The sequence below is a fragment of the Cinclus cinclus genome, chromosome 1, assembly GCF_963662255.1.
Source record: "Cinclus cinclus chromosome 1, bCinCin1.1, whole genome shotgun sequence".
Classification (NCBI taxonomy): Eukaryota; Metazoa; Chordata; class Aves; order Passeriformes; family Cinclidae; genus Cinclus; species Cinclus cinclus.
In genome coordinates this window covers 9,191,266-9,203,672 of record NC_085046.1, presented here as the reverse complement: position 1 = coordinate 9,203,672, position 12,407 = coordinate 9,191,266, and the positions used below count along the sequence as shown (strand labels likewise).

General features: G+C 36.4%; 1 protein-coding gene across 1 annotated transcript in view; it reads left to right on the top strand.

The window, feature by feature from the left end:
• Window positions 1-12,407, top strand: part of NCAPG2 (non-SMC condensin II complex subunit G2) — a 40,684-nt gene that overhangs the window by 7,713 nt on the left and 20,564 nt on the right. The window contains exons 6-10 of the mRNA XM_062493831.1: window positions 3,231-3,325; window positions 4,182-4,251; window positions 4,925-5,011; window positions 7,159-7,254; window positions 11,441-11,566. Coding sequence (XP_062349815.1) covers window positions 3,231-3,325; window positions 4,182-4,251; window positions 4,925-5,011; window positions 7,159-7,254; window positions 11,441-11,566 — 474 coding nt within the window. The remainder of the gene's footprint in view (window positions 1-3,230; window positions 3,326-4,181; window positions 4,252-4,924; window positions 5,012-7,158; window positions 7,255-11,440; window positions 11,567-12,407) is intronic.

Sequence of the window (12,407 nt, the reverse complement as noted above, 5' to 3'; positions counted from 1 at the left end):
TCCTAAGGGCTCAGCCTTGGCCAGTGGTGGGTCTGCCTTGGAGCTCTGATGTTGGCCTTGTCAACATAGGGAAAGCTTCTGGCAGCTTCTCATAGAAACCACCTCTGCAGGCCTCCATTACCAAAATCTTGCTATGCCAGCCCAATACACAAGTCACTTTACATGCTGGAAGGTAACAATTCAAAATAAAAGAACTGTGACCCATTCTGGAAAGATCCTAGGACAGGATTCAGTTAAATTAAGTGTCTGAAATAAATTTAGACATCTGTGCAGCACCATAATCAGTACTGGTCCTGTGAAGGATTTGATTACTTAGGTGAATGACCCATGCTATATTAAAAGACCTAAGCTGCCTCAGACATCCATGTGGGGCTGGTACATAAGACACTGTCAAAGATCTCTGCCTTCTGGAAAACCATCTGGGCTTGTAAAATTGATCTGTGTTTAGGGTGTGCCATATTAACCCTAGTCAGCAGAGTCAACAGGACAATTCAGCTCCATAAAATGGTAACTAAACAGCTGATCACATGAATCACTCTTCAGACAATTAACATCTCAGAGACATTAACATCCAAATTCACTGTCTCAGTTTGTGAGCAGAAATCCAACTTCACTATGAGCTTCCAGTACTTATCCAGAATGGTAACCAGCTTGGATTTTTCTAGCTCTGCAGACAGGAGATTCAAAGTGTTCAAAGCATTTTCCTGTTGCTATGAAGCCATTGTACTTCAGTTGCAAGTCCTTTTGTTTGGGATTTGCATGCTGTGGGAGTTCAGTTGCAGTGATAACACACCTCATGTGTGTTCTCTAATTTATCTTCCTGGCTCATTTCACTAATGATGTATTTCTTGTAGCAGCAAGAATGCAACAAACTCTCCCCTAGTATCTCTGCTGGATCTTTTTTTGCATCCTGTAATTCTTCTAAAATGCTTGTAGTAATACTAAATATCAACATGATGTATGAATTGAGATGAAACTTAGCTTCAAACTGAGCTTCTGTATATCAGGCCTAATACTCCCTTTAATGCCTGCAGACTTGTCCTGCAGTTCCTAAACAAAGTAATCCTTGTCTTTTTTTGGAGTACATATCTGACAGCACAGCACCATGGCAGCTTAAGATGCTATAACTCCAATGCAGTGATCCTGTGTTGCCATGGGCTAGCATTCCTTTTTTCCTTTCCACAGTGTGATGTTCAAGCGGCAATGTCATGGGGTTGATTGAAGGAGGTAGCTGTTTTCTCCTAGTAAGATTATTTTTCAAACAGATTAACTGTCTGGAAGGGTTCATCATATGCAAGACTGAAGGAAGGGGAAGGGTCAGGAATGCAGTGTTATCAGTTCTAAATCAGATTAAACCAATAGAGAGCTGCACATTTATACCTCATTGCAGGATCAGGGAGTTCAGTGTTTCTGCCTTCCCAGGCTGTGCTATTCAACACAGAGTAATATGTCTCCGAGGCTTATTATCAGTCTGCCTTAGTGGGGTGATCCTCTGGATTTATATCTCTGTGATTTATGAAGACATTCTTGTTCCTATGGGGTTTCCAGTCAAACAGCTGCAGAGCATGTTATTATGTTTTAGAGGTGGGTCTGTTGTACTCTTTCCTTGCTGACCTTCTCTGCGTGTGTAGAACAAAATCACGTGCTCTGTGTTCACAAGTACAGCAGTACCAGACACCCAACACTGATATGGCATTAATCCCAAAGATGACAAGTTCACAGTGTTATTCACCTATTAGCAGGTTACCTCTCACAATAATGAGGATGTTGATACCAATAATTATTTCAGATCCAGTAATCACAAGCAGCAGATTAAGTTAGAGACACTTATCATCATTTTCAGGAGCAGGCTCACTCTTTTGAAACTTAAAGTTGAAAATAATTGGCTGAAAGCTATTTTTTGGCTTTTTGTCATCTGTCTTCCTGCTGGGGTTGTAGAAGATGAGATGAGTTTGAGTTTGTCAGGGACTTTGATGTCTGATGTGCCAAGCAGGACTCCTCTATGTTTGTGTTAGGCCACCAAAGCTGGAGATAGAGACAACTCTCACTGACACCTGGAAGGATTCCATCAGACCTGTAGACAAGAACATTCACATTGTATTTAGCCTTTAGGTCTTGATTTTTATGAGCTCCTGAGTTACTTCGTCACATGTCCCTCCCCTACTCTGTGAGATCCCAACTCCAAGTGTGACTGGCATTCTGTTTCTCTGTTTGGTCTTAGGTGTTGCCACAACTCTTGGTCCAGCTCTCAATGGAAGTGCCTCTAAACCTCTGCTGCTTGTTCAGTGACCCTTTTGCACTCCTGCCAGTGTGCTCTTTTCTACTGCACTTCCTTTATTATATTCCTAATTAAGTTTTGGCTAGAAATCTGACAGATAGAAAGGACCCTTACAACTGGCTGACTCACCCTTATGTGTGATCAAACATTTTGAACTATTACCTACGTCTGTAAGCTAAGTCAGAGTGAGGCTGCCTGTACAGATACTGTATAAGGCTCCAATTCCTTGGGCAGATCTTGTTGATTCTGGAAGAGCATTGTCTTATTTCCTTCATCCACAGCCTTCCACTGCCTTTTATTGCAAAATTCTATTGGTCATCACATTTGTCATCATTGTTCCTGACTTGTTAAAATGGAAGAAAGCTAATTTGGCAAAAATAATTTCTGTTTTCATGAATGAAAACTCCAGCTCCAGGTTTGCAATATTACCTTTCATGTGGCAAGAGGAAAGGAATTGTCCTTGCTGATCAGAACATTCAATTTCCTCAGTGGCCCAGCTGTTCTCTGTGGCTTTGTTGAAAAGCTTCTGTGTCCAGTGCTGGTAGAGTTGTTGGGGTGTTTTATTTATGCCTTCAGTGTGGTCCTGGGATGATCTTGCACTTGGCAGAGCTCAGTGATCCAGCTTTGATGAGGGTGCTGATGGCACAGTCTGTTACTGTTCTGGAATACTGCTTGAAGGCACACCAGACCAGAAAGGATGTTGAAATAGTAGAGGCAGATATGTGATCCACGTGTTCTTTTGTTCTGTGTTTTTTCTACAGTATGAATAACAGTAGTGCTTGAATTCTGTTTAATAATTAAGAATCTTAAATAGTTTTTTCCATTTCACCTCTGCATTTTAAAATTAAAGGTGTAATTTCCTTTGTATTTACTGATTTTTGAGGTAGCTCTTAAATTGGGTATTCTGAGTTTCGAGTTCCCTTTGTTTTTTCCTCTTTTCTCCTCCCCACAGGGAAGAAGACTCTTGAGTTTTTTGTTCAGCTGGAATGTAAACTTCATTAAAATGATACATGGAACTGTTAAAAACCAATTACAGTTCTTTCCAAGGTATGCATCACAGTTAGAGTACTTAACTAGTAAGAGCTTGTCTACAATCTTGTCTTGCTCTAAAAATACCTACTATATTGAAAAAAATACATCAGAATCCAGAAACCCACAAATTTTCTGAATATAACTGCTATATTGTTTCAGCAACTTCGTGTGATAGTAGTTCTGATGTGCCTGGGTGTACAGTTACAGGAGTAGTAAATGTTTATTTGCCATTAGCTGAAGCTAATGACTTTGATAGAAATTGGACTGCGTTATTTGCAGTGCTTGTGTGAGTGTTGCAGGTCCATTTTTCATTTTGTAGAGCGTTTCTATATTTTTCCTATGAGCAATCTCTTAATTTAATTTGCTCTGTTTCTATATAAGTAATTCTAATAAGAAATGACTTGCAGGATAAATCCTACCCTGAAAACTTGGCTGATGGATTATAAATACGGAGATTTTTTTTTTTGTTTGATTACGCAGTGAAATACTGCAGAAGTAATTGTATGTTTTATTAAAATCAGAGGCTTTCTAATGCTTTCAGGTAGAATAACGTATTCCTGTATGTCTCTGTGAAGAATTTAAGGCATTCTAAAAGACATAAATGGTTAAGTGTCTCTCTGAATGTTTTGACACTCACCATATGAGATATTTTAAATATCATGTAATAGTGCTTGGGTTCATTAATTAAGAGTTAACTTGGTAGTTATGGATGTAGACTTGAAAAATAATTTCTTATTCTAAAAACCAATTTGATGCACAGAATTAAGAACAGTATTGGTTCTTACACAAAACTTCATGTTTCACCTTTATGAATTGTACATAGATATGGTTAGTATGCTTTCTTGACAGTGTTTCCTGTATGTTAATACAGATCCTTGATGGAATACATTTCTGAAGTTTACTTCAGGGCCTGGAAGAAGGTGTCAGGAGAATTCATGAAGGTAACACTGTGCTTGAAATTTCATTTGGATGGTTTTGAATTTCAAGGTGGGAAAACTGAAGACTTTTCACTTCCGAGAGGTTCCTTTAACAAGCCTTAAAAATTATTTCCCTAAGGAAAGGGCCTCTTCAGCATTGTCAGGGAGTAACTATATGTCATGTTTTGAATGTTTTCTCACTGAGATCAGTTTGGCTGCAGTTAAACACCTTTAAGTCTGCTGCTGAAGTTTTGGTTCACACAAATATGCATATACACCATGTTTTTCATAAACATACCCATTAGCTGAATTACTCAAGCTTTTATTCAGTATGTGCAAGTCTGTGAGTTGATGGCTCAAGTATTTATCTAGTTCTTGTGAATTTCCATGGAAATTATTAAAGGCATAATTACAGATCACAACAATGCCAGAGCAAAATTTCAGATAACAAAATATTCTTATTTACCACACTTTTAGCTTCTGACAATTGGATTAGTTGTATATTCTGAAATTTTGAAAATCAGTCGAGGCAGATTGAGGCCCTCAGCATGGAAAACTTTGGGCCAAGCAGAAGCCAAGTAAGAAATAATAGCAGATATCATTTTCAGTTGCTTGTTTCAGGGAAAAATGCAGTTGCTGCACTGCTTACTTTTGTTTTATTGTGTTAACAGGACCATGTGTCTGTTTTTCACTGTAGGTACTTGAATATAACTGCATTCAGGATTTCATGCATCATGGAATTCATCTTCCCAGAAGTTCTTCTGTTCATTCTAAAGTTAGAGAGGTAAGTTCCAGGAAAGCATGACATGAACTAGTGGCATCAAAATGAGATCAGTTCCTATAGAGTGTAAACCTTCCATTTTATACTAAAATACACTGCAGCCTGCATAGGGCTGTGTTGGGGGTGTGCTGGTGGCACAGCAATGTTCTGGCTGCTGCTGAGCAGTGCCTGTGTGGTCTCAAGGCTCTCTCCTCCCCATATTTTCCCTTGGGAGTGGGCTGGGCGTGAGCAAGAGGTTGGGAGATCACAGCTGAGACAACTGACCCAAACTGACCAGAAGGATATTGCATGCCATACAATCATCATTCCCTCAGCAAACTGAGGGAAAGCAGGTTTTGGGGAGGCAGCCAGTGCTGGGAGGCTAGCTGAGTACTGGCTTGCTTTTGGCAGGTGGTGAGTGGTTGCATTTGCATCACTCCTTTGAGCATTCTTTTTTTTTTTTTCTTCCTTTGCTTCATTTATTGAACTGTCCTTATCTTGACCCATGAACTTGCTTTTGTCTTCCAACTCTTTCTTCCCCACTGAGCAGGGAGAGTGTGAATGGCTGTGGGTGCTTAGCTGGTGACCAGGGCCAGCCCACCACAAATACTTACAAAATAGCATATTCTGAGAAACAGTGTTAGAATGAATTTTAGGAGGAATCTGCTTTTAATTTTGCACCAGATTTGTCTTGGCTGCTCAAAAGTAGAAACAGAAGGGGATTTTCCAGAGTGCCAGAAATAGTTTTTGCTGTCTGTTGTCTAAGCTTTCTTTACCTATAGAATTGACCTTTCCATAGATGATCACAGGTATGAAAAGTCATAACATTCTTGAGGCAAACTTAGTAGATGGATCTGACATGAAACTTTTTATGGCTTTTTTCTTTTTATTATATGTAAGGGATTTGTTATGTGTTTATAGGGACAAGGTTTGATTGTAGTTGTCTGTCTGTGGAATTTCCCCATGAGCAGAACATTTGAAGTAGAATGGGAAATGCACAAGGCTTTTTAAGACATTTGTATTTGATTAATGCCCCTTCCCCTCTCATGCTTTCTCCCAAATACGCAGCCTCTAGAGTGTATAGTGTGTGCAATATACAGCTCAACATACCAGTGTACAATACTGTAGTGGGTTTTTTGTTTGTTTTGGCTTGGATTTTTTAGGGTTGGTTTTTTAGGAGGTTTGTTCTGTTTTGTTTTCTCATAGCTATTGGATTTCCTTGTCCTGTGATTCCTGATCGATGGAACAGGCTTTTGACAGACTTGACAGTCTTTTTTCAGACTCCAAGGCTTATGATCTTGAAAGGACAGTGAATAAATATGTCTTTGGGCAGCAAGTGGAGTAGGTCTTGGAATAAATTTGAACTGACCACTAGAGGGTCGGCTTCTTTTCAGATTTTGTGTAATCTTGTATTCTGTTTTCCAAGGTCTTCGGGGAATTATCAGTACTGTATTGATCAAGGCCAGAAATGTTCAGGGGATGATCTCGTCTCACTTTCTGGTTAATTACCAACCTTAGAACACAGCTCAAACTGCTCAGTGTTTTGAGTGGAGGAATTCTTCATATCAAGTTCCATTATGTCCTTTCTCATATTCTGCTCTGGTCTTCCACTTTTTTTTTCTGCCTAAATCGGATACAAAAATAACAGGATTTTTAGCTAATTAAGCACAGTTTTGAGTCCCAAGGAGTGCTGATGCTTGCTTTTCAGCAATGCATAAAAAATGCATTAGGTTTGTACATGTGTATTTAGATAACTCCACTTACCAGATAATTTCCTTTGTTCTTAACAGAGAAAAGGCTTATTTATCTGTAGTTCATAATTTCATGGTTTCAAACTTATTTCTGCCAACTACTTTAAAACATTTTTTTACAGTAACTAAAATTGTTACTGTGAAATTTGCTAACCCTGTTTTTTTCTTAGTTGTGAATCTTTATATAGACTTACTGACTGTGTAGAGTTATAAAATACTGTATTTACTAGATTGTTTTAATTTTTACTATTTTTGAGATTTCCTGATGAGATATAGGGTCAATTAAGGTGTTCAGTTTTATCATTTCCATAGTATGAAAACTCTGTCTTACATAATTATGAAATGTGACAACCCCTTACCTCTTCCTGAGAGCCGATGTTAAAATGGCTTTGGGGTCTGTTTTATTTGTTTTTATCTTAGGTGCTAAGTTATTTTCATAAACAAAGTAAAGTTCGTCAAGGAGTTGAAGAAATGCTCTATAGATTGTATCAGCCCATCCTCTGGAGAGCACTGAAGGTAATTATCCTTTTCAGAAAATACAACTGTCTTTCTCTAGCTATTAAATTTTGGGTCCCTTCCACATCTTCTGTTTTTATTATTTGCTTTTAAAATGAAATGGCCACAGAAACAAAAATGAGTGTTTAACATCACAGATTAGCTGAATAACTTCATAAGCTGTAATTAGGCACGGCCTGCACAATAATATTCTAATTTTTTAATATAATTACTTGTAAAATTCACTTTTGTTTACAGTTACCTAGAGTGTTTTCCAGGATTGCAGTTGATATTCTTACCTTCCCAATCTGAAAATTCTGTGTAATCTTGTATTATCTTTTCTAAGAGCTTTAGGGAATTATCAGTGTTTTACTGATCAAAGCCAGAAATGTTCAGAGGATGGTTCAGTCTCACCTGTTGATTAATTACCAGCCTTAGAATACAGCTCAATAAATTTATTAGAGTATTAATTTAGAAAAACTTTTATTCTAGTTGGTTGTGTGGACAGACATTAATGGTATGGATGTGCACTCAGAATGAAATTTCTTATTTGTAGTTCTTTTATGGTGTGTATGTGTCCTTCTGTGGTTTGCATGCATGGACTAAAGGGGACCCACTGCAGTTTGTCTATTCAGTTACACTCTGATTAAGAGGAGCCAAGCTTCCTTCTTTGGTGACAGCTTTTATTTTGTCTGAAGTTACGAAATCCCTGTTTGTAAGAGTGTATGCATACAGCCAAGTTAATTTCTGGTAAACATTTACAATTTCATTTACTGGTTGGTCATAAGCATCTTTTCTAGACATGAGAAAGGTATTTGAGATTCTCAAAGTTGAAAGTATTATTAACTTTGAAAGTTGTTTACAATGGATTTTATGAGTTACAGGAAGGAGTTGAGAGCTGTTTGGTTTCAACAGAACCCTGTAGTAGAGGTGGAAATATGAACAGATTCATTGCTAGCCCAGTGTCTTGTTTGGCCTTAGATTAAAGGTTGGATTCCATCCTTTTAGAATTAATGTAAACAAGGAACCTTCTAGATGAAATATTTATGTCCTAGTGCTAGAGAATGATAGCTGCAAAGCATGGCTTCCTATAATTTCTACATTTCTCTCTCTAGAAAGAATAGGGGTTTTAACTGATTTTTAATAAGTTAACAAAATACAGTATTCCATTCTTAAGGGAGTTGCTGCCTGTCAGTGGAAGGTTGTAGTCACTTTCTAAAGCCCAGGACTCAAATGTTAGACTAGACTACTTTTTGGAGGAAGATTCTGTTAAACTGTATGAAATCTGCATACATTTATTTGGAGACAGGTAACAGCCAGTGTTTCATGAGGGGAAATGAAGGTTAATGATTGATTTTCAGCAAGACAACAGGAGAATTCCTGATTCCAGGAGTAGTTGAGATTTATAACAGCTGCTATTCGTAATTTTCACATCACTAATGGTTCCATTGCTAGAACAAATCATATAGTACCACATGAAGTATTTGGCATTTGGAACTGTTGCTGTGACTCACAGTCACCAGTAGTTTAAGACACAGAACAAAGAAGGGAAGCTTATAACTGTTCTTACTGTTAGGGATGCTACTCCAAAGCTTGAAATGTCAGTTTAATTTTAGATAACCAGTTTGATGCTCCTATTTTAGCCAAATCCTGAATTGAATGTAGAGAAGAACAAATTCTGTTCTAGAACAATGGTTATGATACAAAGGATACACAAAGCCTGTCTACTCCTCCTTCTTGCAGAAAGCAAAAATTACAACTTCAGTTATAAGAATACAATGAATTCCAGAACTGTTGATCTTTAAACTGAGAATACACATTTGTAATAAATACAGTTCTCTGTTTTTTCTTCAGTTGCTTGTTTTGCAATTATTTAGACTGCACAAGCTTTTGTTGGGGCTTTTACCAAGACATCTTTTATAAGCCTTTATGCAGCTTTTTTATAATATAAGCCCATATGTAATTTCATCTTTTTTCATTGAAAAACAAGTGTCATGCAAACATAAAAGTGATGTGCAATGATTGGTTGTTATTATGAGAAGATATATGCATATAAGAAATACGGATATTTAGTGTGAGGTAAGTAGTGATTAAGTTATTTCTTATCAAGCTGAAAAAGTCAAGAACCACTCCTCCAGGAATTCAAGCTGTTGAAGGAAGTGACTCCTGAAAAGTGTTTAGTTGACTTTTAAAATTGTTTAACATCCCATGCTTTTAAACTAACGTTTCCTGGGGAAGCAGTGTTTTAATTAATTGGAAGTGAATTTCAGAACCTGTAAGACCAGATAAAATTTAAGAAAAAGCTGTGAAAATTAACTGAAGAAAAAAAATTAAAATATTGTTTCAAAAGGTTCTGAAAGCTGCTCAGAATAGTACAAGCATAATGGTAAAGAAATACTAGTCATTTAAATAACTGCAGGCTCTGGCATGGAAAAGTCAGTGTGGATTAAACCAGGCCATGAATTTAAAGTCTTTGTTTCTACCTCTGTGAAGACGTTGTACGAGCCTGAATATGCAAATACATTTGGGATAAATTCCAGTTAATTAAAGGCAGGAATTTGAACTCTGGGTACTCAGTTCCGAATTAAAAGTGAGCTTAATGGAATTCAGTGTAATGCACTTAAAAAGTTTATGGAAATTAACTTTCATTAATGGTTGTGGTAGACAAGGTCTAGGTTACTGCACAAAAACACATTTGAATTAATTTTCACATGCAATGTTAGTGCAGAAGAGCTATTTCACTCTGAATTGACATATCATCTTGTTATGTGTTAATTCTTAATTTTAGACAAGGTCAGAGTTAAGGATTTTCTACAACTTTATTGAATAGAATTAAGAATTGCTGTCTTGTCATCTTTAAAGTGTTTGCATTATCCATAATAAATAAAGGAAAACACAAATCCCTAACTAAAGAATGTATGTATGTGCTTTATTTGCTTTTGTAGTGTTCAGTTTAGAATTCCTAGTAATTTTGTTGACTTGAAGAATTTGGAATGTTATGGTTCTACTCTACCTCGTCAGGATTGGTCAGGAAGAGAAACCCAAAACAGATTTTAAATTAAGTAATTGTTAATAATTTCTTTTGTGTTTTTCTGGTTTTATTTGTCATTAGTTTATTTAAGTCTAAATATTACATGTTTCTTGCCATGTTTCTTTTCCCTGCCTTTGATCTCAATGTGCTTTATGACAAGGGAAGAATAAAATTAGATTATTAGAATAGTCAAGAATTTCCCTGAACTGTCTTGTATTGCTCTTAAAATTAGACCTGCTTTGCTTGTTATATTCAGACATTTTATTTTTTTTATTGGACTGAAAATCTAGACAAAATTCTTCCTTTTCTCTTTTTTCAAGAGAAGTCAGCAGAGGCTCCTAATCGCTGCTATCTTTGATAAATAAATTGCAGTTTGATGGTTAGATTTCAGCTTTGTCCTTGAGATGCCTTGAATTTCTTCATGGTTTCATTGCTTGCTCTTTTTTTCCTTTAAGAGTCCACAGGATCAATTATCTTTTACTGAATGAGTGTCTAAATATGGACCTTTTTGTGTTTGTGGCTCTACAACCAGTAAAATACAGTGGAGTACACTGAAAATTGTTAAATGTGGTAAAATGTTGTGAAGCTTCCGATAGATTTTTGATGAGCTGCCTGGAGCTCAGAACATGGTTCTAATACTTATGTGCAGAGATGCAGAACTGAATATGCTTTTGCTGGATAAGTTACTCTCCAAGCTTTCTGGTACTTAGTTACTAAATACTGTTTTCTTGAAGAAATAGGCTTAAGCTTTTCAAATTAAATCACCTGTCTCTTGACAAGCAAGTTAATTAATCCAATCTGATTGAATTCAAGAGTCTGCTGTCTTGAGGAGCTTTAAGGCCACCAAGAGAAATCCCAACTGCTTTTAATTTATTCAGCATTACAGAAAGCAGAAGGCCTCTGACTGTGAATCCTCAGGGTCATTGAAGTTGATGTGCTTTAAAAGCTGATTCAGTAAAACCTGAATTATTGTTACAATGGGCAGAAATGTGAGATAAAACATTAAAACTCATATGTGACGTGAAGTTCTTCCATCCATTTATAAATTCATCTCTTCCATCTACTTAATTAAAAACACTTGCTAAAATGTTTGGAGAACAATATTTGAAAGGATACACCTTTGGATATTAACAGTTGGTCCTTATGGAAAAAATACCTTTTCTTCCATTGTAACAGGCCAGAAACAAAGAAGTTCGAGCAAATGCAGCATTTTTGTTTGTTGATGCTTTTCCTATTCGTGATCCCAGTTTTACTGCTGAAGACATGGACAGTGAAATTCAGAAGCAGTTTGAAGAACTTTTTGTAAGTTTTAATGAAACTAAAATGTTAAAAATGAAACTTTTATCAAAGCCAACTAAAAAAACATTGTTGATGCAATTAAAAATTATGGCACTTCTAGGTAATTGTAGGGAAATAGAGGTCTGTGGTGCAGAAAATACAAAAGTAAACTAATATTTTAAATTTCTGTAGTATGTTTTATTCAGATGCTAAACACCTCCTTAAACTCTAAAAAGGAAATACTTTGTTATTCATAAATATATTATTGAGAGATGGCTTTTGAAGGATTAAATGTATGAGTAATAATCTTGATTCTTCCTTAACCTAGGATTGTGGAGGAGAGTTTCACAGTTACTGTGGAAGCACTCAATGAAAGTTCAGTACTGTATTGCTAAATAGCTCTGAAATGAAGTACAATGAAGAGAACCTAAAAATCTCCTTACCGGTCCAGATCAGTGAGAATGGGCATAGTATTTTCATTAAGATGATGTTTGGGGATTCCTGAGTAAACATCAAATTGGATTAATTTCAAAGTTTTTATGTCATTCCATAGGAACAGTGATCAGTGTTGACTCATCAATAGAAGTCCAAATACTCTTAATTAAGTTACAAATGTAAGGCTAAATTTATTTTAAAAAATAAACTCAAAAGTCCAATGAAAAATGTTGGCCAGTAGTTACCTTAATTTTGTTTCTGATTTAAATTTCCTTGTTTTCTTCATAGTAAAATGCCTTGAGGGACTATTAACATTACAGTTCTTTTATTGTATGAAAATCTTCATAATGATTAAAAGGTAATGGAAAGCATTTTATTTATGATAGGCTCAGGTCAAGCAGTAGAGTCACAATAATCCATATGCTCACAG